Source organism: Anopheles maculipalpis, chromosome 2RL, assembly GCF_943734695.1.
Source record: "Anopheles maculipalpis chromosome 2RL, idAnoMacuDA_375_x, whole genome shotgun sequence".
Taxonomy (NCBI): domain Eukaryota; kingdom Metazoa; phylum Arthropoda; class Insecta; order Diptera; family Culicidae; genus Anopheles; species Anopheles maculipalpis.
The window spans coordinates 93,633,755-93,660,590 of record NC_064871.1 but is presented as its reverse complement, the minus strand read 5'-3'; the positions used below and the strand labels follow the sequence as shown (position 1 = coordinate 93,660,590).

The 26,836-nt window shown below is 43.8% G+C and overlaps 5 protein-coding genes across 6 annotated transcripts in view; 4 read left to right on the top strand and 1 right to left on the bottom strand.

Annotated features, from left to right (window-relative positions):
* The window catches only part of LOC126568301 (microfibril-associated glycoprotein 4-like), a 566,870-nt gene that overhangs the window by 84,842 nt on the left and 455,192 nt on the right, over positions 1-26,836 (top strand). The gene's annotated exons all lie outside the window — the stretch shown is intronic.
* Positions 1-26,836, top strand: part of LOC126568441 (late histone H1-like) — a 327,966-nt gene that overhangs the window by 121,871 nt on the left and 179,259 nt on the right. The gene's annotated exons all lie outside the window — the stretch shown is intronic.
* Positions 1-26,836, top strand: part of LOC126568196 (eukaryotic translation initiation factor 5) — a 313,066-nt gene that overhangs the window by 223,395 nt on the left and 62,835 nt on the right. The gene's annotated exons all lie outside the window — the stretch shown is intronic.
* LOC126567656 (limbic system-associated membrane protein-like) lies at positions 194-25,453 on the top strand. Its single transcript, XM_050223873.1, has 10 exons — positions 194-260; positions 2,944-3,090; positions 4,618-4,818; positions 5,220-5,341; positions 5,864-6,011; positions 11,257-11,354; positions 14,377-14,498; positions 18,394-18,574; positions 20,534-20,704; positions 25,271-25,453. Exons 1-10 carry the CDS (start codon positions 194-196, stop codon positions 25,451-25,453), a joined length of 1,440 nt encoding a protein of 479 aa, XP_050079830.1.
* On the bottom strand, positions 6,061-8,659 carry LOC126568207 (proton-coupled amino acid transporter-like protein pathetic). The gene is made up of 7 exons (XM_050224649.1): positions 8,601-8,659; positions 7,826-7,885; positions 7,602-7,752; positions 7,387-7,508; positions 6,982-7,299; positions 6,621-6,833; positions 6,061-6,475 (listed from the first exon to the last, which is right to left on the bottom strand). The coding sequence occupies exons 1-7, from the start codon at positions 8,657-8,659 to the stop codon at positions 6,064-6,066; spliced, it is 1,335 nt and encodes a 444-aa protein (XP_050080606.1). The 3' UTR covers positions 6,061-6,063.

Below are 26,836 nucleotides of genomic sequence, written 5' to 3'. Positions count from 1 at the left end.
TTTTCGGTTCGCGTGCTCACCCTCTCGTTCGAATGAAATAAAGATAGCATTATAATTGAAAAGGAAATAAATTCAAACTGAACTACAATCACATGCGAACTGGGTTGATGGTGGCGTACTAGTAGTAGTAGTAGTGGTGGCTGGCCGCGTGGTGCATTCCGGGTGCATTGGTGCAGAAGTTTATGGTTGAATAATGAAGGAAGTTATCACTCTGGAGTTTTTCCGGGTAAATAATGGTTCCGAATATGGGGTACTGTGGGGTATGGAGAAGAGTGTTTAAGGGTTAGTTGCGTTGGGCTAGAACGAAGAGTGGTTTTGTGCGTTAATTATGTGCCATTGCTTTGGTAAATGCTAATAATTGCATGCATAGTTTAGGAGTAGTTTGAAGCCTAGAAGCTGGATATTGTAAAAGTGCAGGAAAATTAAAACGAAAGCACACACAAAGCATTCGTTTTTTTTTCTATCATAACAACAAGCTGTACATCATACAAGCTTTGTGCTCCAATCAGCACGACAATGAATGATAAAACATGACCAACGGTTAAGGGGCTGTTCTACGCTAAGCCACGCTACAAATCCGCCAAATCTTTCCAGTTCCCATTCCGTCACGTTTTCACCCACCCAACCACCTCCTGTTTGACACTCGCCTTCACCAAGCATTTCCAAACGTTGTCGTTGCGATGATCAACCGAGCGGCCTCGCTAATGACTGACATTCGAGCTTGTCTGGCAGCGAACCAAGGAAAAGCCTCATTTTTCCGATATTTATCGCCACGCGGTCGCCGTACAATAAATAATTCTACATCACCACCACCGCTGCGGTATGGAGAAGCCCGAACATTATGTGTTTGTGCCGCAACCGCTTCTGAGCGCTTGATTTGACTCCATTCTGGTGAGCTTTTCTTGCTCTAGTCTGTTTTTGTTCCTGTTTGCTCCGATTTCAATAATAACTCCGTGTATTCGTTTTGTTACGAAACACCGTGGGGGCGTGGTGTAAGATGGGTTGAGGGTGATTATTGTTTTGTCCGCGCCCCTCCTTCGATCCTTCCCCCTTCCTTTCACCCCTCGTTCTTATCTGAGGACGCCATCTAGTGTGGGCCGGAACAGAAAATTCGGTTCGGTCGTAAATTTCGTCCTTTATTAAAACGATTGGAACCGACATCAAATGGGGATGAAATTGATGATTTTCACCCAAAACAACCGGAAACGGAAACATATAATGGGTACAAAAAAAAAAAAAAAAGAAATAAAAAATAACCCCTTTCGGTGCTCGAAACGCGATTCGGAGAAGGACACTGTCCAAAAACTTTTCCATAACCGTCCGAGCGATCGACCAGGGTGGACAATGCAATACGGGTTACATAACCGTTGGGGGCTACAACTTTGATGCACGGCCGTATGTGTGTGTGTGTTACATCGACGGATTTGCTTGGATGGAAAAATAATCAACCATTATATCCTGAAAATGGTGATTAATTCATACACAAATTGAATCCAATCACGCAACTAATCAATTATATTTCCATCTTCACCTAGGGCGCATGGCCTGACCACGGTATGAAAAAAAGAAGAAGTAGAAGCTGGGGTGCACTTTTGAAACGTTCTCTTATTAGCACCCCAACCTTAAAAGGCGCTTGTTCGTGTGATCAATTTTGGATTGGTGCTGGTGTATTGTTGCCAACAAAGCACCAAACACTGTGCACTGTTGGCGTCAAACGTGTTAGATAGCATGGTTGGGTGCCGTTTTAGCCCTCGGTAGCATTTATACGGGTTATGCACCGAGAGTGCATAAACAGCTTGTGTACGTCTTGTGCTCGTGTTACGGGCCTCGAACACTACACGAACTACAAGGCACATACACGCACACACACACACACACACATGCACTCACTGTCATGTTTGGTCCCGGTCCGATGCTTCCAGTGACCCCTTTCTGCCAGTTGCGAAATCACACGCATATGCCCTTATGGTTTTGCGTCAAAAACTTCCTCCAACAGTAGGTCCTGTGGACGAACGTATTAGGGAAAAGCATCATCATGGTTGGCACGCAGTAAGGGGTAGCGTAACGTAACGTAACACCTTTCTGACAGGCAGCAGCATTGTTTGCCGACGGAATCGTGCAAAAGTTTTATTAAACTAACTGAAGGGTGCACACGTGGAATGCAATTATAAAAAGTGTCATTTAGCGTTGGGGAAAGCGTGCGTGCGTGTGTGATAGTACCGGTTGAATATGGGGGGTATGGGTTTCGGAGGAGCCTATTTTCGAATGCCGTTGTGCAGATAAACGAGTCACATAGTGAGAATAGTTGATGTGGCAAATTCAAACGCCAAATTTTATTTTCAAATAAAACACAAAAATTTTATAGGTTGAACAACGCATTTAAAAAAGGTACTGTGGTTAAGCCGATAAACAGTCATTTAATGTTCAGATTGGATACTTTAAGGTATATCTTCCGGTGTTGTAAATCTGCTTAACATAAGTTGAGATTTTACTTTGCCTATTTTTTAGCAAATCGTCATTTTTTTAAACTTCTTTCTGCAAATAAAAATAGCTTTTCTTATCGGTTCTTATTCTTTTTCTTCTTGGCAAAAAGAACCACTAGCTTAAGGCTTGCTAGATTGTATAATGTATTAAAATACCTAAAGCTCTTTCTCGTAAATATTGTCTGTTATATCCAAATTACCACCTTTATTCATATCAAAACTCTATCAATTTATCCTCTATGAAGGGGAAAAATATACTTCATCCCTTAACGAATTTATTACATGATTAAGCTGAGCTGGCCACAACAACCACTAACCATTTTCTTTGAAAATATTTCTTTCCAATACTCGTTGTGCTTGCGCTTCTTTCGTACAATCGTTCATAAATGGAAACACCCCGTGTGACTGTCATCCTCCTGTCTGCCTGTGGGACGTTGCTTGTTGGACTCGCCGATAATAGGATTAAGCCACAGCTTCCCGGAGCCATTTATTTCAACAATTGATACTGACGCACCAACCGTCGCACCGAAATTTATGACTCGAGGGCATCTCTACAAGGCTATCATCGGCGACTCGATCGAGCTGCCGTGCAAAGTAAAGGATCTGGGTAAGTATTGTGTAGTATCGTGTACCTCTATCCTCTATCCTCCGTCCCCTAACTTCTTCCATTTTCCATCCTTATACTGCTGTAAACCACCAAGGGAACGCACCCGAGATGTCTCCGTTTTGCGAGTGGTGAATTTCTGTAAGCGCCTGAATGTGCGCTATCCGCACAGCACGTAAATAAGGGTTTTCAGGGAAGCCTGAAGCTGAACGGGCCGGTGTTCGGGTTTTTCGTACTGCAACCGGAACCACCATACAGCCGTCTGTTTATCGGGTTTCGCTTTTCTGGTCTGGAAGCATGGCTGGGGACTGGAATGCCCTCGCATCCCGTGTTTCCAAGTGCAGGCGAAAGCGACACAGCCAGATACGGTATGCCGGTTTGTTCATTGGCGATCTTGCATGAATTTTGCAATTTCTGGCTCCAGAATCGAGATATGCAAACAAGTATGCTGGCCAGAATGGCCGTTGCTACGTGTGAGTCTTGTTTTAACCCTTCAATTCGTACTTTAATTCTGTACAAAGCGTAACAAAGAGCTACTAATGCTAGGTGTTTCTGATAATTACGAATGAAAACTGCAAATTAGACGATGACCATTGTCGGGGTGTAGGTTTGGACGTTTGATTTTACTCGTTTTTGGAATATTTTGCAGCTTTTTTTCATGAAGGACGGCTTGGTCGTTTTGCTTTTCTTTAGTATAATAAGGATCAAAAATCTTGTCTGTTTTGCCTGTTTAAAATTACCTTGAGTCTACGTAAAATTGAATAGCGATGAAAACTCATTGAATAATTTTAAACGTCAAGCAGAGAACAATAAACATAAAATTAAAAAGCAATATAAAGGGAGCCCTCCTTCCTTGTGGACTCAATACACTCCCCCCAAAAGGCTTTAAACGAAAGCACATAATCATTTAAGGGTAAGCAGGATTGCTCCTTTACCGATTCATCAAACTGGGCAACCAGGTAGGCATACGACGCTCGAGTGCTTCGTCGATAAGTACTCAATAGCAGACGGTACTGCCAAACCGCACATTTGCCGATCGGAGCACTTCCTGCTTTCGTTGTACGGGTGCTTAATATTTGCGCTGTACTTTGTGTTTTTAATAATCTACCTTCAATTGGCCCCCAACCCAGACCGAGAGAGAGAGAAAGAGAGCGAGCAAACTCTGGAATCGACAGTTCCGGGGTGTTTGGGCCGGGCCGCACAGTACCGTTGCATGCTAATGGTCTTTCGTTTGCTTTTAGTTTCCGATAGCGTTCGAGCCTCGTTGTCATTATTGTTATTATATCCTTCCATTCCTTCTGCTGTGACCTCACCGCATTCCCTAAGCCCCTTAAAGCTGGCTTCTATTTCGTCATGCATAAAACTGTGAAAACAGGGAACGTGTAGCAGTAGCAGACTCGTTGCGAGCGTCCCTCGGGTGGTTTTGGCACTGCGGTTTTCAGCCAACATATGGCCAACGACGCATCGACCTGGTTGCTCATGTGCTTGCTTCTTTCTGCTTTCTTCCCCGCCCCTCTCATATCCTAACAGGTTCCTACGTGCTGCTCTGGCGTCGGGGGACCTCGGTGCTTACGGCAGCTAATTTAATGGTGACACGTGATCCAAGATTCAAGCTGGTCGAGGGCTACAACCTGCAGATAGCGAACGTGAAAATCCAGGACGCCGGTGATTATATTTGTCAGATCGGTGATAACGAAAGCCGGGATCAGGTCCACACGCTGGAAATATTGGGTAAGTTAGCGTGTGAAACGATCTGGTGGACTTCTGCTTTTGGCAACCTCTCCACCCCGTGGTTGGAATCGATTAGTGAAAGAAAATCAATCCTGATGCCTGGTGCTGCTGTTGCTGCTGTTGCGAGGAGGAATTGGCGTTGCAAAACAAATAGCTCGGAACAAACTGTTTCGTCTGGTCATTCTGTCCGAACCTCTCGCCAGGAACAGTCATCTTGCGCACAACATCACGTCGTCATCATCGTATCAAATAAACCATCCAATGTGTCATGCATGTTTCGATGGCAGCTGAAAGCGATACCCGTGTTTGACAGTCGAAGCACGCCAATCGGACGCAACACAGTATCAGCAACATCGTTGCTAATGCTTGCAAGCGCACTAATCGAATAATGATATTTTCAGTACCGCCAACAATACGAGTCGTTCCCCAGAACCGTCAAATCACGGCCCGAAAGGGTAGTACCGTAACGTTGGAATGCAAAGCATCCGGCAACCCGGTGCCGGCCATCTACTGGCACAAGAAGGTAAGTCGGTAGAGGTTACTACTTCTTCTTGCAAATCCTTCATCATCTTACGGTGTGTATAGTGGAGAGAACCGCAAAATTGCCCTGGAGGTGATCGAAAACAAACGAGCGATAGAAGTCACAGGCTGTGTAAATATGGTGCGTTAGAGTGTATATTATCGAGATCCGGCTCATGGCCTCCGGTATGTTGTAAATTATGCTGCACGAGACAGTCCGTGAGTTGAAGTGAAAAAGGAACATTGATTCCATACTGATTTTCTATTATGAAAGCTAGATGCCCTAACACATTCATATGTGAATGGAAGTTCGTGGAAATTCTGTACATTCTGTCAACGATTTGAGCGATCATCACTTTTAGTGGAACGAATCACTTTCGTTAACTGAAAATTCTATTATTATGTGCTTCAAAGAAAGGATTTTACATCAACATAAAAGAGATCCAAAGCTATAAATCCCACGATTCAACATTAGTTTTCATACGAATTTATTTTACATTTTATTTCTATTCCCCATTCACAATAGGATGCATTCAGTGGATCGTCACATCTCTCGGAAAGTCCAACACTCCTCCTGGAACGTGTCGACCGGCATCATGCCGGTGTATATCAGTGTACTGCCGACAATGGCGTCCGGGAAGCTGTACACGTCGATATCGAAGTTACGGTGCTGTGTAAGTATTTTCCCCGCTGCTTTTTATCCGGAAAATGGCCTTAGCACAATTGTCACTGGTACAATTCAATAATGTTCCGTACGCTAGAAATGGTACCGGTTACGAGCAGAAATAGGCCAAAACAGGCGAGACACACATTTTTTATCAGTCGCCACCGTAAGCGGCCAAAATCGTTTGGCCACCGGTACACGGTGTCGACGATTAGCGGTATCCAGAGGGCTAGAATCGGGTTCAGCACTGCACCGAGCAGTCCCATAAAAGTGCCGAGATGAGGAATTCCACAGGCTGCCGCAATGTTTACCAGCAGCATGGAAAAGCGTAACCCACTCTGGGCAAGACCGGTCCACTGTTTCGGCACTTTGGTGTGCAATTTCTTCCAGGCAATCTCAGTCGGCACGTAAAAAATCAGCCCAATGGAAAAGAGTACCGCAACAGCGGATAGTACTTGTATGCACGAGACCAGTCTGTTTTGTGGGGAAAAAGTGGGAAAACAAAATGTAGGAGCGATAGTATCAGACAATAAGGCGAGAGGAATATTGACGAAAAAGCCGACGATCAAATGCAGACACTGGGCTGTTTGGGCCAAGTGCGGCACGGCGGCATGCTTACACGTTTTCGGTGGGGAAGTTGAGTATGATGGAGCTTTCGACGTCATCACCGTACCGGATGTAGCCTACAGCGCCGAAGAAGCTGTACAGGATGGCCAAACAGATGTAGTTGAGGTTGACGATGCCGGGACAGCCGAGGTAGTGCTGCGGGTGACGCATTTGATTTTCCAACGGAAATATGAGACACGTTGCGTCCAGCGCGAAGTAGACGATGCTGAAAATTTGACACAATCACAAACAGACCACATTAAGTGCGAGTGGGAGCGAAAAAAAAAGGAGCAGAGTTCCCCCCCTAGGCAGTGTGTTTTAGGCAGATGATGTCTTCACAAAAAAAAAAAACAAGCCGTTCATAACACTCTTACCCCATGTACGGTGCGACAGTCGATGCGGTCGGAAACAGGCGTCGGTTTTCCAGCGTGAGCGGCTCTTGAAAGATAAAGATCAGCGAGATGACGATGTTGGCGAGGATAAGAAAACCGGCAATCGCCGAAAACGGGACCAAATACTTGATCTCGCGTATCTGCGTGATGAACAGGATCGGTACACCGACGAGCAGTATGTAGGTACGTTCGGTCCAGTCCCATCCGGTGCGATAGTTGACCACCTCGCGAAGTGTCGTGCCGACAAACACGATAAACACGACGACCGTTGTTAGCATCAGATACCAATCGATGATGTTCCTGTTAAAGCACGGACAAGATGAGCCGTGTGAGCGGAGGGAAGACTCGAACAAAACACACACGAGGAAGAGATCCTTTAATACGAACCGTAGCGCTGTACCGAGCATCCGCACAGTGGCCGAACCTTGGGCGCAAGCTTTTTCTACCGTTTCGGCGAATCCAAGCACCGGTATGCGTTCCTTCTTGCATATCTTGTACGATGTGCTGACCTGCGAAACAGAGCGGTGATTGAGATTGCGGTACTTTGCGAGCGTGGTACTGATTCGTGTTTTTTTTTTGTATGTCGACCACCTTCAACATACCAAAATGTGTGCACTGTGGGAGCATAGCATTGCGAAGAAGAACGCACCAAACACACCAAACACGAGGCCACCGTTTTTGAACGCGTACGGCACCGAAAGGATTCCGATGCCGAGGGCCGACTTCATGACGTGCACGAATGTGCCGAGGGTGCTGTAGGAGTTCGTGGTAGCGGGAGATAGAGTTATCAATCGAACTTATGGGAAGGTAGACTGTGTATACTTACGAAGTTGGATTTGGTACGTCTCTGTACTTGTGTGGGTCATAAATGCTGGGTACAATTTGACTGCAATTTGAGTGAGGGGAAATATAGGTTTAGGTTGAAGCTACATGCTTATGATGAGTTGGATTTATTTTTTTCCATTTCGCTGTGTATTTCGTTTGTTTTGGATAAACGATTTATATTTGACTCTTGTGAGTCGTTTTTAAAAGCCAATCGGAACATATTAAGGGCAATTTTCTATTGATTTCTACTTGTATTGCTTTCTCCACAAAACTCTTGTCTGGAAAGATGGTGGTTTGAAGACAATTCCGGTCAGCAAATCATTCTAAACTTTTCCTCGTTCACAGCACAGCGTTATTAAAAGCACAGTTTCTTGATTGCATCTGCCAGGAGCTACACAAACTCTGCTGATAATGCAGCAAACATGTGTCTATAAACAAATTACTTCGTATAGACTTCATCCCTCTATTTCTGGCTCCATCAAAGTGTCAAGAGATCATAGCGAATTCAAACTATGTTCCAGTGTCAGAATTGAAAGAGCTCTTCAACGCAAACGTAGTGACAGGCTATATATAGCCTAACAAATCGTTCAACTCATTGCCTGCTTCTTTAAATGGGAGGCTGGTCCAGACAAGATTCAATACAACACCTAAGACAAAGACGTGAGTTTTCTTTGTTGTCTCAGCGTAACTGCAAGCAGTTTCCTCGTGTTCTTCAGAGTTTGTAACTAAAACTTTTCCAAAAGTCTTTTCACTTTCTACAGTTCAAACTCATTTACCTTCCATCAGATTTCACTGGCAGCAGTTCCACACCTTCCGGTGCAGGGTCCTTTTCCATCGTTCTCACACAGCTGTAAGCCGGTAGCTTAAATTCCCTAAAGCTTTTCCACCGTATATCGAACCACACATACAGTCGCGTTTAAGAAGCACTTTAAAACTGTCCCCAACAAACCAAACTCGCAAAATCACACCCCAGTTTTCGGGGCCTCGGTCACACTTGAACGCACACGCTCAAGTGATGGAATCAGATTTAGTTCAATTGATGTTCTCTCTGTTTGGGGCGCACTAATTGATTTGACGTAGTGTTCTGGAGGTTCAGCGACATAAACAACAGCACGTCACCAACTCAACAAACAGAGCACACACACACGCGTCGTCGTTCCGTCACGGTTGCTCGACCGGCATTAATTGCCCCCTGCCGATCTTGGGTGTGTTTAGTACGCACTTGACATTTTCGGCACCCGCTCCAACTCCCAGAATCCGGGCGGGGGGATAATCACACTTATGCTCTGTTCAACCTTGACGCATGGTGGTACGATCGCAAAAATGCCGTAAACTAAAGCAAAACCCCTAAAAGCTGCACCACACAAGTCTAGCAGGACTGAACTGATCCGTTTCGCTGTCCGTCTGTGACTGATGGCGTATTCAAAGGGATGACAGGCAAAGAGTACTCGTCCGATGCTCCGATTCCGATGGTGGATTCTGAGCTTGAATGCGGTGTGAACAGGTTTTTGCAAAACACGCAACGCGGGCGCGAAACAGTAGAGAGAAAAAAGCAGCATGTCTTATGCAATGAAAACAATAAGATTCATCATGCAGTCCTACCGAGATCTTCTGGTGAAGGGTACAAGATTGTTAACGGTGTGCTTCGTGTGTTCTTTTCTTGCTGCCGTTCGACGCGCAGTTGCCGCTTCCTCGTTTACGTTTGACATTGCGGAATTTTAAATCACTTCACTGTCTGCTTGCACGTGCACGTGGTTCGCGCAATTACAGACCACGGCGTGAAGTTTCATTCGGGTCAAGGTTGGTAGCGTAGATCTTCGAAAGCGATCGTTATTTTCATTACCACTGCGTGAAGCTTAATTATGAACCTCGCGAACCGAACGTTTATGAACCACTCGCTCGGAGAGGGATGAATTAAAGATGCTGTAGACGGGTAAGAATGTTGGCCCGAAAGAATGCTTGCTCCAGTCGATCGAACAGTGATAAAGAATGTCTGCACTATTGCTGATCTTGATTGGCCCAGTCAATTATGGGCATGTTTTATGACATGATTGACAGATATTCATATTCATTGGGGGGTGAAGCCTCAAATGAACTCAACCTGACAAGGTGCTGATTTGAAAAGTGCTCAAAATGATATCACTACAAGCTGCTAGAATATACAACAAGCAACGCCCTTCCGAACGCTTCTAATTGGATTTATTGATTTTTGGCGGAAAAGAATCGCTAGCGGAACATGATTCCCTGCTTAATTTAGGATATTTTTGCTGCGCTATAGATTGCCATGCTGTGCGAGTAATTTGATTTCATGCCAACCACTTCACTCACACAAGAAAGATCATTATGCCAGCCTCGAAACACAAATTCTTCCCCGTGTTTCGATAGCGGGCGCTAAATTCCATCGTTCGATGAAACGACAGCGAATTCACACAATTGGTGCAACATTCTGATATGATAAATTTTCTCCCATATTGTTTGGCTGTAGGGATAGGGGGGGGGGGGGGGGGCTAAGTTGAATGCACAGGAGAAATATGGATGGCATAAGAAACCACCAGCCCACCGGCACAAGCACGAATCACACATGCCAATAATATTTGACTCCCGCTCTTCAATACCTGGTGTGTGTTCGGGAAAACACCTTACAAAGCAACCTTCCCGGGGAGGATGGAGATGGGAAGCGACCGAGAAAAGCGGATGGAAGTGTTTACCTTTATTCAAATTTCAATGCATTTGCCGCATTCCTCAATTTGTTGCATAGAAAATGGGAGGATGCAAAGCGCATAGAGGAGACTCATTGGCAAATCTTGCCCCGGGAACGTGTTTCGAAATGCGGACGCTTTTCTACGAAAAGCTCGTAACGAGCCTGATCGTTTCGGATTGCAAAGCTCTGTATGTGTGTACGTGTGTGTGTGTGTGTTTAGTGTGCAGAATTGTGGATCACGAAAATTGCACAAACACTTAGCATCGGGGAAATGTTTTCTATAGATTTGTAACCATTTCCTTGTACGGCAAATATGGAGTAAAAAAGGATAGGAAATGGAACACACCATCGGGAGAATAAATATATGCATTTGTGTGCTTTGTGTGCTTTGTGTACGATTCTGCACAGCTGTATACAGGGGTTTTTATGTTTTCATGGGGAAAAACCCCGTTTTTCAAGGGAATTTTTCGTTTTTGGTTAGCAGTAGCGCATCTTCAACAATAGCCCTCTTTATGGGATGTATGCAAGTATTTTCTGAAATTGTATTTTATAGCAAAAAGAAAGAAAAAGGAAATGCTTGGTGTGACCCAGACATCCATAAAAAACCCTCCAATTATATGACGTTGATAGTTTGATATACCTGTTAAGTGCAGCTTGCTGTAATTGATTACATTGACTAAACCACTGTCATTATCGTTTGTCTTCTTCTTCTCTGCTTTCCCCCTCATCAGCTCCACCAGACATAACCGTCGAGAAAACGTGGGTTCATGCCAGCGAGGGCTTCGACATCGATCTCGTATGCATCGTGCACGGTGACGTGAACTCGGAGGTAAGCACTCATTAAAACTTTCGTGCCCGTGATCGTACCCAGCTACGAACGATTTTACACCATTGCACTTGCTCGCTCGCTCGCCTTGAGAAACCTGGTGCAGAACCGGGGACTTTGGGAAAGTGAAAAGTAAACTCGAGTAAAAATTCCACTAATTGTTAGGATTTCTGACAGTTTTGCAAAGACACGGAAAACTTTGTCGTGACAAGGGGAAATCGCACCTATCCTTGCAAAACCCCGAAGGACAGCCATCAGGTATCCTGAAATATGTTGCTCAATCTAGCGCCTCTCTCCCTGTCTCTCTCACATCTCCCTCTCTCTAGCAAGCATAAGTTTACCGTTGGGGTGCTCGTGTTCGTTGCTGGGACGATGATTCCATCCCGAAGACGATGAAAGTCAAAATAATGCGAACGAAATCAACATTGCAGTCGTTTGAAATTACCATCCACCCGGGACCGGGATCACGTTACAGCACTCCGATGCATTTAAAACAGGGTTTCCCTTCGGGGGTTAGTTTGGGGAAGAAACTCTCCCGAGACAGGGCAAGAAATATACGGCAACCGTACCAGTGTACTGTTATTTGCACAACAATTTTTTTTTTTTCGTTCGTTTTTTCGGATGCCAAGACATTTTAAACCGGCGAACGAACATGTGATATTTCCTTCCGACCGAACGTACCGGAGCACTATTTCGGTGTATGTGCGCGTGTTGCAGTGTTGCAGTTTTGCTGCAAACGGTGACAACTTTACCGTCAAACTTTGTAATTCATTTGCGATCAACTTTTGCGCCACGGCCCGTTCGGGTACCGTCGTTCGTTTGCAGGGCAATGTAAATCAACGTCCCCAAAAGTTGTTTAAGTGGAATGCTAACGATTTATTTACATTGCAATGGAAACGTTAATTGTAAACGACGCGTTTTTAGCAGTTGTATTCGTTTGGGGGCCAAGAAAAAAAAGCTAATAGTAGTGCAAGGTGCAACTTGGATTGTTGAATTCTCAGTGTAAAGTTAAAATGTACCGTGAGCTGGGCAGGTTGTATTAGTTTTTATATATTTTTTAGCTCCCACAAACTTGCACCTTTACTTTTAATCATCCCGTTTGGAGGAGCTTTTTAAATTGGTAGTTTTTATTGTGCTGAAGGACTGAAAATGAAATGAATAAATTTGATTTCCTATGATAGAAATTCAAACACAAATTTGAATTGTTTGCGCCAATTGGTAGGCAAACCGCGTCAAACGAGCTTTTGAATTATTTACAATAGGGATATTAAAATGATATATTTCTTGCTATAATACTAAGCAACTAGAAGACAAAATTAACTTGTTTTGTATGTTGAGCTTATAGGCTAATCAAATGTACAAATTGAGTGTTCAAATGTACCATGAAAATGCTTAAAAATTAGGATTGAGTCAAAGTTCAACTTATTGGCTTTGAAATTATATTAGGGAAAGGTATTAGGGGAAATTAGTATACAAAACTTAGCAAGCAAATATGTAAAAGTTTGACTGATGTTTTAAAACTGCAAAAAAAAATCCTACACCATTGTATCAATTCTGGACGATAGCTGTTCGATTATTTAGTAAGTGATGGTTGCTAAATTTTGATTCCAGAAACACGCTTAGTGCATGGATTAATCAGTATGCTAATAATCACCCAGCAAAACGCAAGAACAATATCATTCAGAATCGCAGCAAAGAAGCGAATAAATTCAAAGTTTTATCTAGTTAATTACTAACTATAACCCTCTCCAACTGCCTTAAGCGGCTTCTCGCAGGAGATAGATAATTTAATTCTACATTAGCTTCTTCATCGTTGCTTGCGTTTTTTTCCTTTTGTTTTTTCTCTCACTCTCAGCCTCTAAAAAGCTTTATGCAAAAATCGATTTTATTTTAACTCATACTTCAATGCTTCAGCACTAATGAACGATTTTGCATGGAAGAAAGTCACGAAAGAAAAGCGTCGACGAGTTTCTCCAGTTTAGATTGTGTTGGAGGAGAGATGGGAACAAAAAAAAAAAAAACGACAGCCATAAAATAGATCAGTCTCAGCACTGAGAGCTTCATTTTTAATTGTCTTTTAATCCTTTCGCTTCTTCCTGCTAGTGGATGACTCTTTCTATACAGGAAGTGACATCTTGTCGTTTTTTTTTTGCTTGAACCACAAAACTAGCCAAGCCGATGACAGGTCGTAGTGAAAACTGCATCAAGTATGAAGTAGAAGGACAAAAAAAAACAGCAGAAAAGCTACCAGTGCCTAGCCTAAGATAGTATTAGTTCTTAAAATAATGCTGTCCTGAAACAAAGCCTGGTGAAATGGAAAAAAGCTACCAAAAAGGGTGGATAAAGAATGAATTTCTACAAAAAAAAAAACGCGCCTTATCCTCCAAACGCACGATAAGCGAGCGAGAGTGCACGGACTTCTTGAAAGCCCGGAAGTCCTTTGGCACGGGAAATATCAGCCGTTTGTGTGTATGTGTATGTGTCCTACTCCTAGCTCACGGTGTGCCGTATTAGTTTAAAACTTTCATAGATTAATTAAAACTTTAGCTAGGCAGCTCACATTGGAATGAATCGTACCGGAAGGCTCCTTCCTCTTTCTTTCTCTCTTTCTCTCTCTCTGTCCCTCTAGCAGATTGCAAAAGGTATTATGATGACAATGTTCAACGCCACACCATCGCCAAGTTCCTAAGGGGGCGTAAAGCTCTACCAGCTCATGTTTGTACTTCGTTTGCTTTCTCCCTTTTCTCCTTCTTGGTGTGAGCTTGTTGCAATTTTGCAATTAAATGTGAAAAAGCACCGACAAAGTGTAGTGTCGTCGCACGAGAAAGTATCGCGCTGATTGTTGGAATAAAATTAATAACGAGTAATGAATATGTTATCTCTCTACGGACGGATACAATACGGGAAACTCACTCCCGGTGGAACCCTTGGTGCACGATTAATTAGACTGCAGACAAATGTTTTATTTGGTTGTAACGTTTTTTCTTCTATTTTCTGTTCCAACTGTCCAACCCTCCATTTGCAGATGCTTTGGTATCAAAACTCCTTCCTGCTGGATCCAACTGATCGTCGCTCGATGTACTCCCGGGGTGACAAGTACACACTCAACATAAGAAACTTCCAGCAGTCCGATTTCGGAAACTACAGGTAAGGACCATCACCATTACTATCTTCCATCCGACCCTGGATAGGCAGAAAAGGTTTAACTGCTTTAGGACCGTTTGTACTGCTTTAGATGTGAATATGTAAGTTGCGCAAAGCCCCCCCCCCAAAAAAACAAATTCTACCCCGGGCACCCAAATTATGTACCGATTAGCTATGCGAGTAAAGAAAACGAGAAAGTTTTCACATTCCGCAAAATAATCACAGCACAAGGCAGCACATTCCCGGAGCGTGCGAACTGAACCGTGAAAAGCCTTCCCCCTCGTTAACAATTAACCGAATGACTTCATCTTTCATCTGTTGCCACAGCGTTTGGTTGGTCGATAAGACATCAAACACACCGAACACCACCGCCGCACAGTACAGTCCGCGGCGGGTTACAGTCCGACGAGGGTAGTTTTGGAAGTGATTTGGGTGAAAGTTTTGTGGCGTGGAGCACCGAGAACCGATCGTTATCCTGTCAACCGGGTACACTACCGTTAACCGCGCTCTCTATCTCGCACACTGTCTCGTGCCATGTTCAGCAGGCTTTTGAGTCTAATATCTCCCTCGCCGAAAGCATCCCTCGGCAGTTGTGCAAACAGTGCTCGAAAAACCGCATAACCTCTTCGTTGTGCTCTTCAAATAATCAAAGTTTTAAGCTTTTATGCCTATTTCCGAGGGCCAGGGCTTTCCCCAAAAACCGAAAACCAAGTCCATAAATGACTTTTCGGTACGCTTCCCGACACCGACACACCCTGCGCTACCCCTGATCCCGAACCTGACACGCTGGATGATCCATTCGGTTGGAAAAAGGACCTCCGTGGTGAAGTTGAACCTTGAACGAGCGCCGTAAAGAGCCGTTTAAAAATTCAAATCTAAATCATTTTAATCATCCTTCACATCATGGATCTTCAGGCTTGGCCGCGCTTGGCTTTTGCAGGACAACCGGCGGGAGTGACTAACTTTTACCGTTTCCTACTACCCTACCATCCCGCACCCGGGGCTTTCTTTTAGAGAAGTTAAAACCATTTTCCAAACTTTTACCGTGCCCAACTGGCTCGTTCAACTGACGCCGGAGCAGTTTTGTGCTGGGCAAGTGTCCGACATTTCCGCCCATCGTGTGTCGTGTTTGTGTGACAGGGTGCGTCAGTGGGTTTTGAATGATGAGCCGAGCGAATTGATATTATTAATATCTTTAAGTAATAGGTTTGTTTAAGTCACTTGCGGCAAAGCCGTATTTATGATGTGGTGAGCTAGAGAAAGCCAAAGATTGATGAAAACCGTTGATTGAACGACTGATTCGGTCGGTGAATGAATGTTTTTGCCCGAGGGATCGGACCACGGCTGGCTATTGTTGACATAAACTCCTCTCATCTGTTGTATCTGTTAATCTTAATGTGGATCATAATTTGCATGGGCGTATCGTTTTGCTGGAGCGAAATTATTGGTCACAGCAGTAATATGATAGTCTGCCAATGTTGCCGACCGTTTAGCTAAGTAGGATTTATGAGTTTGCTGTTGATTCTTTGAATTATAGAGCGTTCGAAGGGTGCTTTGTGTCTCGTCTAGAGAGGCATGCTAGGTAATGGTCCATCTGGAGTTTAATTGCTGAGGATTTCTGGGAAAATTGAAGCTGCAATTTTTGGGGTAAAGTTTCGGAATTTTTGGCTGCTTCAGTAAAAATAGCTTTTCAACAAGTTTGAACTCAAGAAAAATATTGTTTTGTAAATGAAATTAATGATCATCGGATTTAAAAGTAGGATCAATGTTTGTGTATTTAAAAAAGGGTCTGCTATTTGCTTCAACCAGACAGGGCTATGACTTTGAAAATTTAATCAATTGATTTGAATAAATTCCTGAATTTTTATTATTTGAATTTAATCGAACTTTACAAATTTTAGTACGGAAGAAAACGTTCCTTTCCGGAGAAGGACAAATAGCACACAATGGCAAGTTGCCAAGGATTTACCAGTCAGGGTTCAAACCTCGTTGGTCATCTGTTGTTTTCTATAAAACGGACTAGTTTTGTAGGTGTAGGAATTGTTAAATAATTGAGAGTCAATAGTTTGAGACACTTGACTCTAGAGATTGAATGTCATAAAAGGAAAAATAAAAAGCACAGTTTGTTTCATTACAAACTCACATACACTCGCTGCCTAAATGATCTCTTAAAGTATCGATAAAATCTACGATGAATTCGAGGATACTCTTACGAGATTTTCCCTCGAAACCATTTAGAACCTTCAGGCCTACCTCCAGAAAGGAGCAGAGGTATATTAACAAACAATTTTCTCATATCCCCTCAAAAACATTATCATCTCTACGTGTCGTACTTCCAATCACTTGTCGCTCCAAAAAACACCCCGTTTCATCGTACGGTTTAACAGCAAACCGATTGCTAGCACCATCACCGTTATTGCCAGGTCGAGATTTTGGTAAACGTTATCTCTACGGGGTAGCCGAATAAGCCTGTACGCACGAACAAAACTCGGCAAAACCCAATTTCCGTGCCGTGCGGAAAATGGTGCATGACCCGTGGTGAGCACGCCCGGCCCGGGTTGTGTTTTTGAGGGCCGATTTAGGAAATGAGCAAGGCCATTTATTCTCGGACCTCCGTGATTTTCCCGAATCCACCCGTGTGAAGAGGTACAAGAAGCTGTGTACACCGAGCCGAGCTGTGAGCCGTGTCGATTTCGGGGGTTCGGAGTTGCGTCTTTCGAAATCGAAACTAATTTCCTCCCAACCGGGATGTGTGTGTGAGTGGGGAATCCTGAGAGCGACGACGACGAATGCTTCATACAGCCGGATCGAAATATTTCAGTGCTATGGTAGGGTGAAAACTGGGAAAAACTAATTGAACCGAGCGCTGAACCCCTTGCCACGGTGAGTCGATCCTTTTCGGGGTATTTTGTGAGGCTAGGCGTACAAAGCAAGAAAAATGGCGTGGACTAAACTTGCAAAAAGCAATTGGGGGATCTGACTCTTATAATAGGATTAATTAGGCTCGAAAATTGGTTCGTGACAAATTCATACCTCTTTCCCATTGGACCGATTGTCCTCGAGGTTTTTTTTTTCTCGGCGTAGGCTTTTTAGGGGTGTCTGCGATTTCTCTTGCTACCAGAAGAGGGCGGATCTGCTGCGAGAAAGGAAGAGCAAGGAAAAAATCTCATCCGAAAACAATGAAAATTTGATTTAATGCCCCAGCACTGGTGCAGAATATTGGTAGGTTATGAAGATAACTTTGGTCTTATTACCAAACTCGCTCACCGTCTCCACCCAACACTGGGTTAAGATATTCGATCTCGCCCCAAAAGTATGATGCCTAATGCTGGCGGAGGGGTGCTGCAAAAAAGTACAAAACCGCAGGCGGTGTTAAAAATTTGCCGCCCGGGAACATTCTACCTCCAACGAAGGGCTGTACCGAGACGAAGACTCCCCTTTTAAATCTGGCACCGGCATCCGGATGAGTCCCGTTTACACCCTACGACAGACAGTTACACCAGCTCGTAGATAATAAATCTCGTCTTAATTTTATGATTTACGGTCATGAAAATTGCAGGAAGTCTTCAGACGAGTTCGCGAAGTGCTTATCCAACCCGCACCGGCGTATAAAAAGGAGAGGGTGGAATTAAACCCACCCTCACACACACACAGCCGCATAAAAACCGGCGTTATACAACCGAGTACAGGCCGCAACAACTCGCGGCTCGTGTTAATGACGCCTTCAGGGTTCAGGATACAAGCGTGTTCCCGTGTCTCTCTCTCTCTCTCCATCCCTTTAAGAGTTTTCTTTTCCCCACCGGCGACTAAAGTTGGACAAAAGTTTCACTCATTGCTGATGATCGTTGTTTTTTATTCCTCTTTTTTCCTTCTACCGACTTCGTTCTTCCCCGGACAGCTGCGTCGCCGACAATGCCTTGGGCCGGACGAAAAAGTACATCGAAGTTTCCGGTCGGCCCGGACCGGCTGCGTTCCTGTCGCCGGCGTACAGTAACTATCTGGATCGGTACAATCTCACCTACACGATAGAGTCCATCCCACCGTTGGACGAGATTAAGCTACTTTATCGAAAGTTGATGGTGAGTATCGCGGTGTTTCGCGTGAGTTTTTAAGGGTTGTTTTTTTTTTGGGCTTTTTGCTTATAGAAAACTACACATTACCAGTTATTTGATGTAACCTTCATTTCGTTTTTCAAATTAATTTATGGTATTATTAAACCTCACAAAGGATTTAGCTACAAATCTGATAATAGATAATAGTCTGACCGATGTTTCAATTTGCAACTCCATCCACCAATCGGCTTATTTATTCGATTCCACAAGCAACATACACACCCACACACACACGGTCAGTTTATGTGAGCTGACCAGCGTTGTAGTAAAAATCGTACTCCCTTTGGTCTGCTGTACCTTTGTTGCTCCAACAGCCCATTGCGAAGCTTAAAACGACAGACGAACATAATCGCATTGTCGTTGATTACGGTAAAGCTTTGCGGGTGCCTTGAGTGCAGTGCAGTACAGGAAGTGGTTTTGTTTGGGTGTTCAGGAGAGGAAAATGAAAAGATACATTAGTTTATCAATTTTTAACGATTTTCCCTTTCGGCCTCCTCTGGGCGGTAGTGGGAGCAATAGTAGCCACTAGAAGTTGGCACACTCAAACCGTCAGACATCATGTGTGGGCCTCGATGAAAGCTGAACATGACACTACAGAAGCGGTGGTTGATACATTTTTAATGCAAGTGACATTTTAAAAGCTGCTCCATTGCTCAAAGTCGGACTGTTGGAAGTTGGAAATATGAAAGGATAAGTGTTTATTATTGATTCGGATTGAATAGCCGGTTAGTTTTGTGAGCGATGATTAAATAGGTTTTGCTGTAGTTTTTTTCAAAGCCATACAACGCATATATTGAATGATCAAACATATTTTAAACCTATTTTACAATTAATTATGACAGTATAATGCCGTATTGACGATATTTTAAACCTGTCTAGTTAAAATTATTTTTTAAAGCTAAAATTATTCTGCTGATAGTACTTAATTACCCATTTGTTGCTAAATTAACGAGGTGTTGTAAAATGTAGTATAAAAGCTGGCATTTTGGTTCAAATCCCAGCATCCTTTCGGTTAAGTTTTAATGCGATAAGGATACACAACGGACATAACTAAATCAATTTGTTTGAATTTGTAACTTTATTTAATGCTGTGTTTATTGAAAATTCATTTTTAACAAAAGTAAAAAAGATTTTCTTATTATTGACAATCACTGGCTTGCCATCAGTACGATTTAAATAAAGAGTTTTGAACCTGGTATGTCAAACTTTAGTTAAAATTCATCCTCAGTTGTATTGCTCATGCTGTCGGTGCTTTATTTTAATAGTGATAATAAATATAAAATTAGCTCAACATGATGTGTGCATAATACACCTGTGTGACATATTTATGTGCATCATTATGTTGACTTGCTGCGCATCCAACAGCGCCAGAAACAAAAGCATAAAAACGCATGAAATTAAATTTCTCACTTCCATTATCACATCTTACGAACTAACGGTGTTTTTCTTTACCTTTTCCATTTGCACTTCAATTTTCGCTCCCGCTCGCTCGCTCCGCGATGGACGTCCGCCAATCATTTATCATCGGTCAACACCTAACCGGGTCGGGTTCCAACACGCTGGACAATGTTTGGACGGATCGTCACGCAAATCTCAACGCTCGCCACTCTGGGACGTGATGTTGGATGTGGACTCGGGTTTTTGTGATTCTCTTCATTTGCCCATCCGGTGACGACGATGATGATCATGATGATGTGACGACTACCAACATTGATGATGCTGCCACACGGACCCGCACGGACACCGAATGATGTGTGTGTGTGTGTGTGTGTGTGTGTGTGTGTGTGTGTGTGTGTGTGTGTGTGTGTGTGTGTGTGTGTGTGTGTGTGTGTGTATTTTTTATGTCACAACAATGCACGTACAACACCGCTAACAAACGACTGCAAACCCCTCCCCAACCTCAACCTCAACCGGTGGATGCTGCAGATGAACGAAACATATCAACATCCGGGCAGCTGGGAGGACACCATTTTAGTGCCAACATTAACCAGATCCGATCCTACACATTTTATTATGTCGCATGTGATAAGGGGCCTTTCGCCGAACTCCGTCTACGAGGTAATGATCCAGGCGCGGAACGTGCACGGCTGGAACGAGGTAAGTGTTGTCGCTTTTGTCAATGTAAAATGCTTTCCGCTTCTTTTGCTTCTGCGTTTTTCATTCACCGGGTTTTTCACGAAAACCATTACAAAGCTGGCACGCTGCCCACAGTATAATGCACGTGAACGCAACCGAAACAGTGACGGGAGGGACTTCCTGATGCGCCTCCGTTACTGTTTGTTACCGTTTGGCTTCCTGCTGCAGACGTATATTTATGTAGAGTTTTTTTTTTCTTCTTCTGCTGCCTGTCGTTTTGCCGACTTCGGTCGGTCGAGAAATCTCGGGGTTTTGCAATTTACGAGCTCGAGCTGAAAGCCTCATCCTTCCGGTTGGTTTTGATGAATTGTTTCATTACACGTGCTTCAACTCCTGCTGCGCCACGTACCGTTTCGCAAGCAGCTTGAGATATACATGTCACATCGTATGCTATAATCTACCGAACGCTGGTTTAGGGAAGATAAAGCAGCTGCACGAACACATAAATACTAGGTGACTTGATACGACAAAAGACAGGAAAGGAAAACTTCACTCGAGAGTGTGCGGTTGTGTTGCAGGACAGTTAAATTAAGGCATTGAAGTCTTGAAAAGCTAAAAAGCTTTTCTGTAGCTTCTAATAGTTGGGATACTTCCCTTTAATGCTTTTTGGCCGGCTGAGCTTTATTGGCAAGCAGGAAGCAAATTGTTTCCCCTGCTTCAAAACGACGGAAAAGAAGCAACTGTAATTACAGGCATGTGTGCTACCATATGTTTAAGACGCTCGGTGGAAGGCTTTAAAATTTAATGTATAATCCCTTGGATGTTGCCTAAGCTTAACCTAAATATACACTCTCAATGGTATACAGTTGTGTTCATAATAATAGCAATAGAATCTTACATTATCTGTGGCGGATGAAGCCCTTGCCTAGGTGGACTAGACGTTGGGATCGGACCCCAAAATGTTCGGGTTCTACCAGTGCCATTCTGCTGACCGGGTTTCTCACACAGGGTCCCTTTAAGTGACAAGAGATAGCCATGGAGGTCCCAAATAGTTACCTACTCCATGCTTTTGTGAGATTCTCGATTCGATCCGCTGAAAAATTGAGTCACTCATAAAAATAGTAGGGCCAGACATTAAGAAGGTCATTCATATCATGCTAAATAAGGTTGACTCATAGTCCACGAAAGCACGACTTATACACCGTCTGCTACAATCCTTATGTATTTTGGAACATATTCTTACTGTTAAAGCTGCTTTGGTTGCAGTTTTGGAGGAAATAAAATTGCTCCCGGTACAATATTCTTTTTTTTAAGGATTAATGCTTATATAACCTTGAATCATGAATTTCACTGAAGTAGTTTATATGGAAGAAACTTATTCTTCTTAGCTTAACGACTTATTAGGTCACGCCGGCCATCGAATAGACTACAAGACTATTTCACATAAATGGATTTTCTTCACTACGGTAAAACGATCCGGACAACCAGCACCATTGTCGCCACATCATCGCACCGCAATCTTTGGAAGTATAATATAACTGGTACACCTTTTTTGGCACACAATCATTCAAATAACCTCAAAGACCACCTGCACAGGTTCTGAAAGAGATTGAACAGATAGAAACCACACTGTCAACCCTATTATTTCGAACAGCCCTGTATCTCCCGTGGCAATGGTGATGCATTTGGCAAATTAGTTTTTAATGCTCATCAAATCAAACACCAGCAGCCTTATATTTCATTCATCAACCGGCTTCATTTGTCAGAATCCATTATATGTGGCAATCGTACGCGTGGCAGCCTCGGTACCTCGGTAAGGTATAAATTATATTCCCAGCATACGCTTGCAGGAGACCATCTCCACGGTCCTCCTCACCCAACGAACGAAGCGCATGTGGCAGCCAGAATTCCGCACGGTCATTTGTTGATCATTTCTCCAACGAGCGAAATGAAGCTGGTGAGTGAATTTTGTCGACTGGCGTTTGTTTGGTTGGCAGCACTGAGCAGCGGCGTCCAGTAATTCCACGACACCCTGCCGTCGTGATTTATAAGCATGAGGTTTCACATTCTTTCGGTGCGCGATTTCGATAAATCTTGCCAACTTGCTCGATTTTCACCCATCCTCCCTTTGGTCGCTTGTTGCGTTTGATTTATACAGCATGGCAGCCCTTTTAGCCGATGGCGTTGCAAAAATTAGATTTGCTCCTGGTGTCACTTCAAACAGTCAGAAAATGGATTACATAATGAGCTGGGCAGAAAGGGAAAATCAAACGAAGGAAAGGCGAGCTTGTTTTGTTGAAGCTACAAATAATTTAAGCACCCTTAAAGATTGCGCTCCAACATCACAACCAAGCATGGGACGAGAACAATAAAACCCAGAATACGCGCACCATTCCGCTTCATTCCAAGGTTTTGGGTCAGCGAAGCTTATGGCTTACTAATGCCTATTATCATAATAAACATTCTCGACGATTGATACCACGCCGGGTGGAAGAACGTCTTGCGTCAAAGTTCAAAAGCCCCAACCCAGCTGCTCTTGCTTCGCAGAACACAAAGCTTAAGCACGCTTAAGATGCCGGCCAACAAGTTTCGTTCGCTTGCACGTTTCGTGTTCGCTTGTCCAAATAAAAACAAACCCCGGTTTTTGGCCGAATCGGGCGAAAATGGTTGTCCACAAGACAAACTTTCATTAATTTTCGTTGTAACAAAAATTCAAATTCTGATGCTCTGGCTCTGTAGCAGTGTCTTGGTAGGATGATTACGACGACAGGCGGATGAGTGGAATACCAAAACAGTCAGCGATGTTTCGATGACTGAGGTTTTTTTTCTCTCGAGTCTATCAGCTCTTTTGGGAACTTGTTTTCAGCGTTGAAATGGAAATGAAAAGATAAATAAAAACTAGATACATTTCCATCTAAATATAGCGCTGTAATGTGTGCTATAATGAGCAGGACACGGGCGCACTGAAGTCGCACGGGCTGGGTCTGGCTAATGGATTAATGCGCCAGGCATTCACGTTGCTCCAAGGCACAGCAGAAACAGTGAGCCTTAGTAATCATGAAGCAATAAGCGCTTACTGTGTGCTTGGAAAAGCTAATTATGGAGCTTCCTTTTGATGCAGTTGCGAACCGTTCTCAATCTTTTGTTATGGATGAAATATAAGAGGTCACCTCACGAGGCTCTTTAAGCTGGAAACCACCAGCCACCCAATAATAGATTATCCATAATGCATTTTCAGCCTGACCGCCCTGGCATAAACTATTTGCAAAAGTTTCCCCACACACACACGTTCACGCTGGCAGAGTGGGAAATTCTACGCCGAAGGCTGCCTTATCGCAAGACACCATTTTGCTGGCCCGCCCGGGGGCGTCCGACAATGGACTTAATTTTGGGGCTTGATCATTAATTTCAACTTGTTCCATCATCACAATAGATTAAATCGTATTGTTCAGTGCTAAACAACTATTAAACCGATTATCATTAGGCGGCCTAGGCCTTTCTAGCTGATGCCGGAAGGGCCGTCTTCTAGAGGAGCCGGTACGGTTGGCCGGGCGTTAAGGCCCTGTATTTCACCGAACTCGTTTCGATCCGAATCAGCACGACCGGATTGCCGATGTGCCGCGGGCCAGAATTTGTTCGCCGTACCCGTAGAGTGGAGGTTCTGGCATGAGCTTTCGAAACAGTATCCTCTCTTGAATTAATTATTTCTGCTCATCACCATCATCGCAGTTGGGTGGTGTCTGGCATTAATCCAAGTGCCGGTGGTGGGGAGAAAGGACGCGCGCAAAAGGAAGCCAAGCGCAATGGTTTCTCAGACAGGCGTGAAATATCTATTATAAACGATATGTATATTGGATTGATTAATTCGATTTCGCCTCCGACGTGCCACCAAGCGACAATCGGATTTTGCTACACAGTCACACACATTGGAATCGGTGCGCGAGGCGGTTGCGATCCAGTTTCGCGCTTAATCGAACCTTTAACTCGTTGATTCATTGGCCATCGTTTTGTGACCCGCCTCTCATTAGTCAGTTGATTACTGATGGCTTTAACAGATGAAAATGTTGGTTGAGAAATTGTTTTTTTTTTGCCGTATTTGTCTACCGAAGTGCATCAATCTAGATTTTGCAATAGGTGAGGTGAGTAGTGGCGGATTAAGGTTTTCGCAGTGCGGGGTGACTTCAGTAAGCCTTAACGGAATCTAAGTTCGATAGGTGTCTGATTTCTGATGATCGTATTGTTATTTTGATGTTATTTCAGAGGGGCTTTTTACCACGCGATCGCAATCAGGGGCGCTCTGTACGAGGCCCATGCTAAGAATCTCTTCATGGAAATGAAAACTAAATGATCTGCTGGGTCATGCTGATCATGCTGATGCTATATAGTTCAATAATCAGTCCTCTCACTGCGAGCGAATCGCCCGAAATGGATTGGATCCCGGGTCCTTTCGTGTGAAGGCCTAATACTGCAATAATCACTCATAATTCACTCACTAAATCCAGAAAACTGACCGATCAATCTTCAGCAGTAGCTTAAAGTTCTGTTACTAAACCATTCTACTACTCTTACTCTTACGCACTCTTCCAGATCAGTGACATCCATCAGTTCTACACGCGCAACTTTGAGCTTACGCCAAACGAGCTAGAATTCGTGATGAGCTCCATCTCCAACAGTGGCCACCGGAAACCATTCTCCCAGACGTCTTGTCTCAAGATGCTTCTCACATGCATTACGTTTCTGCTGCTAAGTTTCTCCCCGACAAGATGCTAAGCTGCCCACTGTCTGTCAACCTTACCATACCAAGCTTAGTGAATTATGAAAATTTTCCCCATTCGTGTAAGCTTCAGCCAACCGAAAGATGAAAGCATGTAAAATAGTTTCTCAAGATAAGTGTGTAAAAAAAAGCGGTACTATCCCCAATTAGAATCACAATGATTCCCAATGATTTTTAAACAGTGAACAAAAGGCAAATCTTGCCACATAATGCGGAATCTATCATGCGTCTCGAAAGGAAAGAAAAAGAAAAGTGATATAGTCGATAGGAAGCTAAGTAGTGATATGCACTAAGTTTACTTTTCGTTGTCAGTTTCATCACCCTCTAGGTCCCAATCCTTCCCACGTCCATCACAATCCAAACTAGTGAGTAAGTAAACTCTTTCGATATAAACATTACTCGCATGGAAGTAAGATGAACTTGTATACACAAGGGTAAGCGGTAATCGTGTTTTATGTGAGTAAATGTAAGAGCGTATCGTACTAATAAGCTAGCAAAGGAGGGGTGAGAAGAAGAAAAATGAAGGAGATCGAAGCCAATGCCCTTTACCCCCGTGAATAATCAACGTATAATCCTTAGGAGCGAAAAAAAAAACTCATCTTTGTGAATTAAAATAAGCGAAATGTCTATAGGCAGTGGTAGGAAAAAGTTTTCTAAAAAGGAAAAAGGGATTCAAAGTGATGCGTGAGCTGAAAATCAAGTGTTTGTTTTGTTTTTCGTTTGGTCTAATTTCGAAGTAACTGTACATATAGAAGAATTCATTTGCCCACAGAACAAGTCGAGGAAATTAGCTCCAACAAATAATACGTGATAGATATTGGAGTTGGTGCCCGGGTAAGGGGAGTACTGGACCGCATCTTTCCAAAACCGGCGCATCCATTAGTGGGTTCTGCTATTAAGCCTTTACCCTGCCTGCTGCTGCCGGTGGCGAGAATCTCCTGAGGCAGCGAGTCATCCGCTGAAAGTCTCCGAATCCCTCGACTTTCTTAATGGATTTTGATGGATCGCCGAGGCCAGCAGCTATCGCACATAATGGATGGAGGTGTCCCCGTGGTGTGGAGGTAAATTTTTAATTCATCATCAGAAATCCCAAGTCCGGAAGCTTTTATTACCGGAGAGTTCCCGGGGTGGTGGTGGTGGTGGTGGTGGTGCACGAAACCCTTGCGCGAAACTTGACGCGCTGTACGGTGCACGAACCGTGAATAAAAACCAACCACACTGAAAACAAAAGTTCCAACCCCAGCGGTCGGGGTCGGATCGATGATGGTTCAATGCACGATCCCAGGGTGCGGGATGTTGTGGTCCAACGAAGGCAGGATGGGGGAGGTTGTAGTAAACTTCCTTCGAGAAAAACCGGATGATGGATTTCTACGTGTTTC

Excerpts from the sequence above, each read along its gene's own strand:
- LOC126567656 (XM_050223873.1), top strand. The coding sequence starts at position 194 with ATGAAGGAAGTTATCACTCTGGAGTTTTTCCGGGTAAATAATGGTTCC. Across the intron at positions 261-2,943 it reads CGAATATGGGGTACTGTGGG|GATTAAGCCACAGCTTCCCG; the intron begins GTATGGAGAAGA and ends CGCCGATAATAG. Across the intron at positions 18,575-20,533 it reads TACTTTATCGAAAGTTGATG|ATGAACGAAACATATCAACA; the intron begins GTGAGTATCGCG and ends TGGATGCTGCAG.
- LOC126568207 (XM_050224649.1), bottom strand. The coding sequence starts at position 8,659 with ATGGAAAAGGACCCTGCACCGGAAGGTGTGGAACTGCTGCCAGTGAAA. Across the intron at positions 7,753-7,825 it reads GACGTACCAAATCCAACTTC|CACCCTCGGCACATTCGTGC; the intron begins GTAAGTATACAC and ends GAACTCCTACAG. Across the intron at positions 6,834-6,981 it reads ACTGTCGCACCGTACATGGG|CATCGTCTACTTCGCGCTGG; the intron begins GTAAGAGTGTTA and ends TCAAATTTTCAG.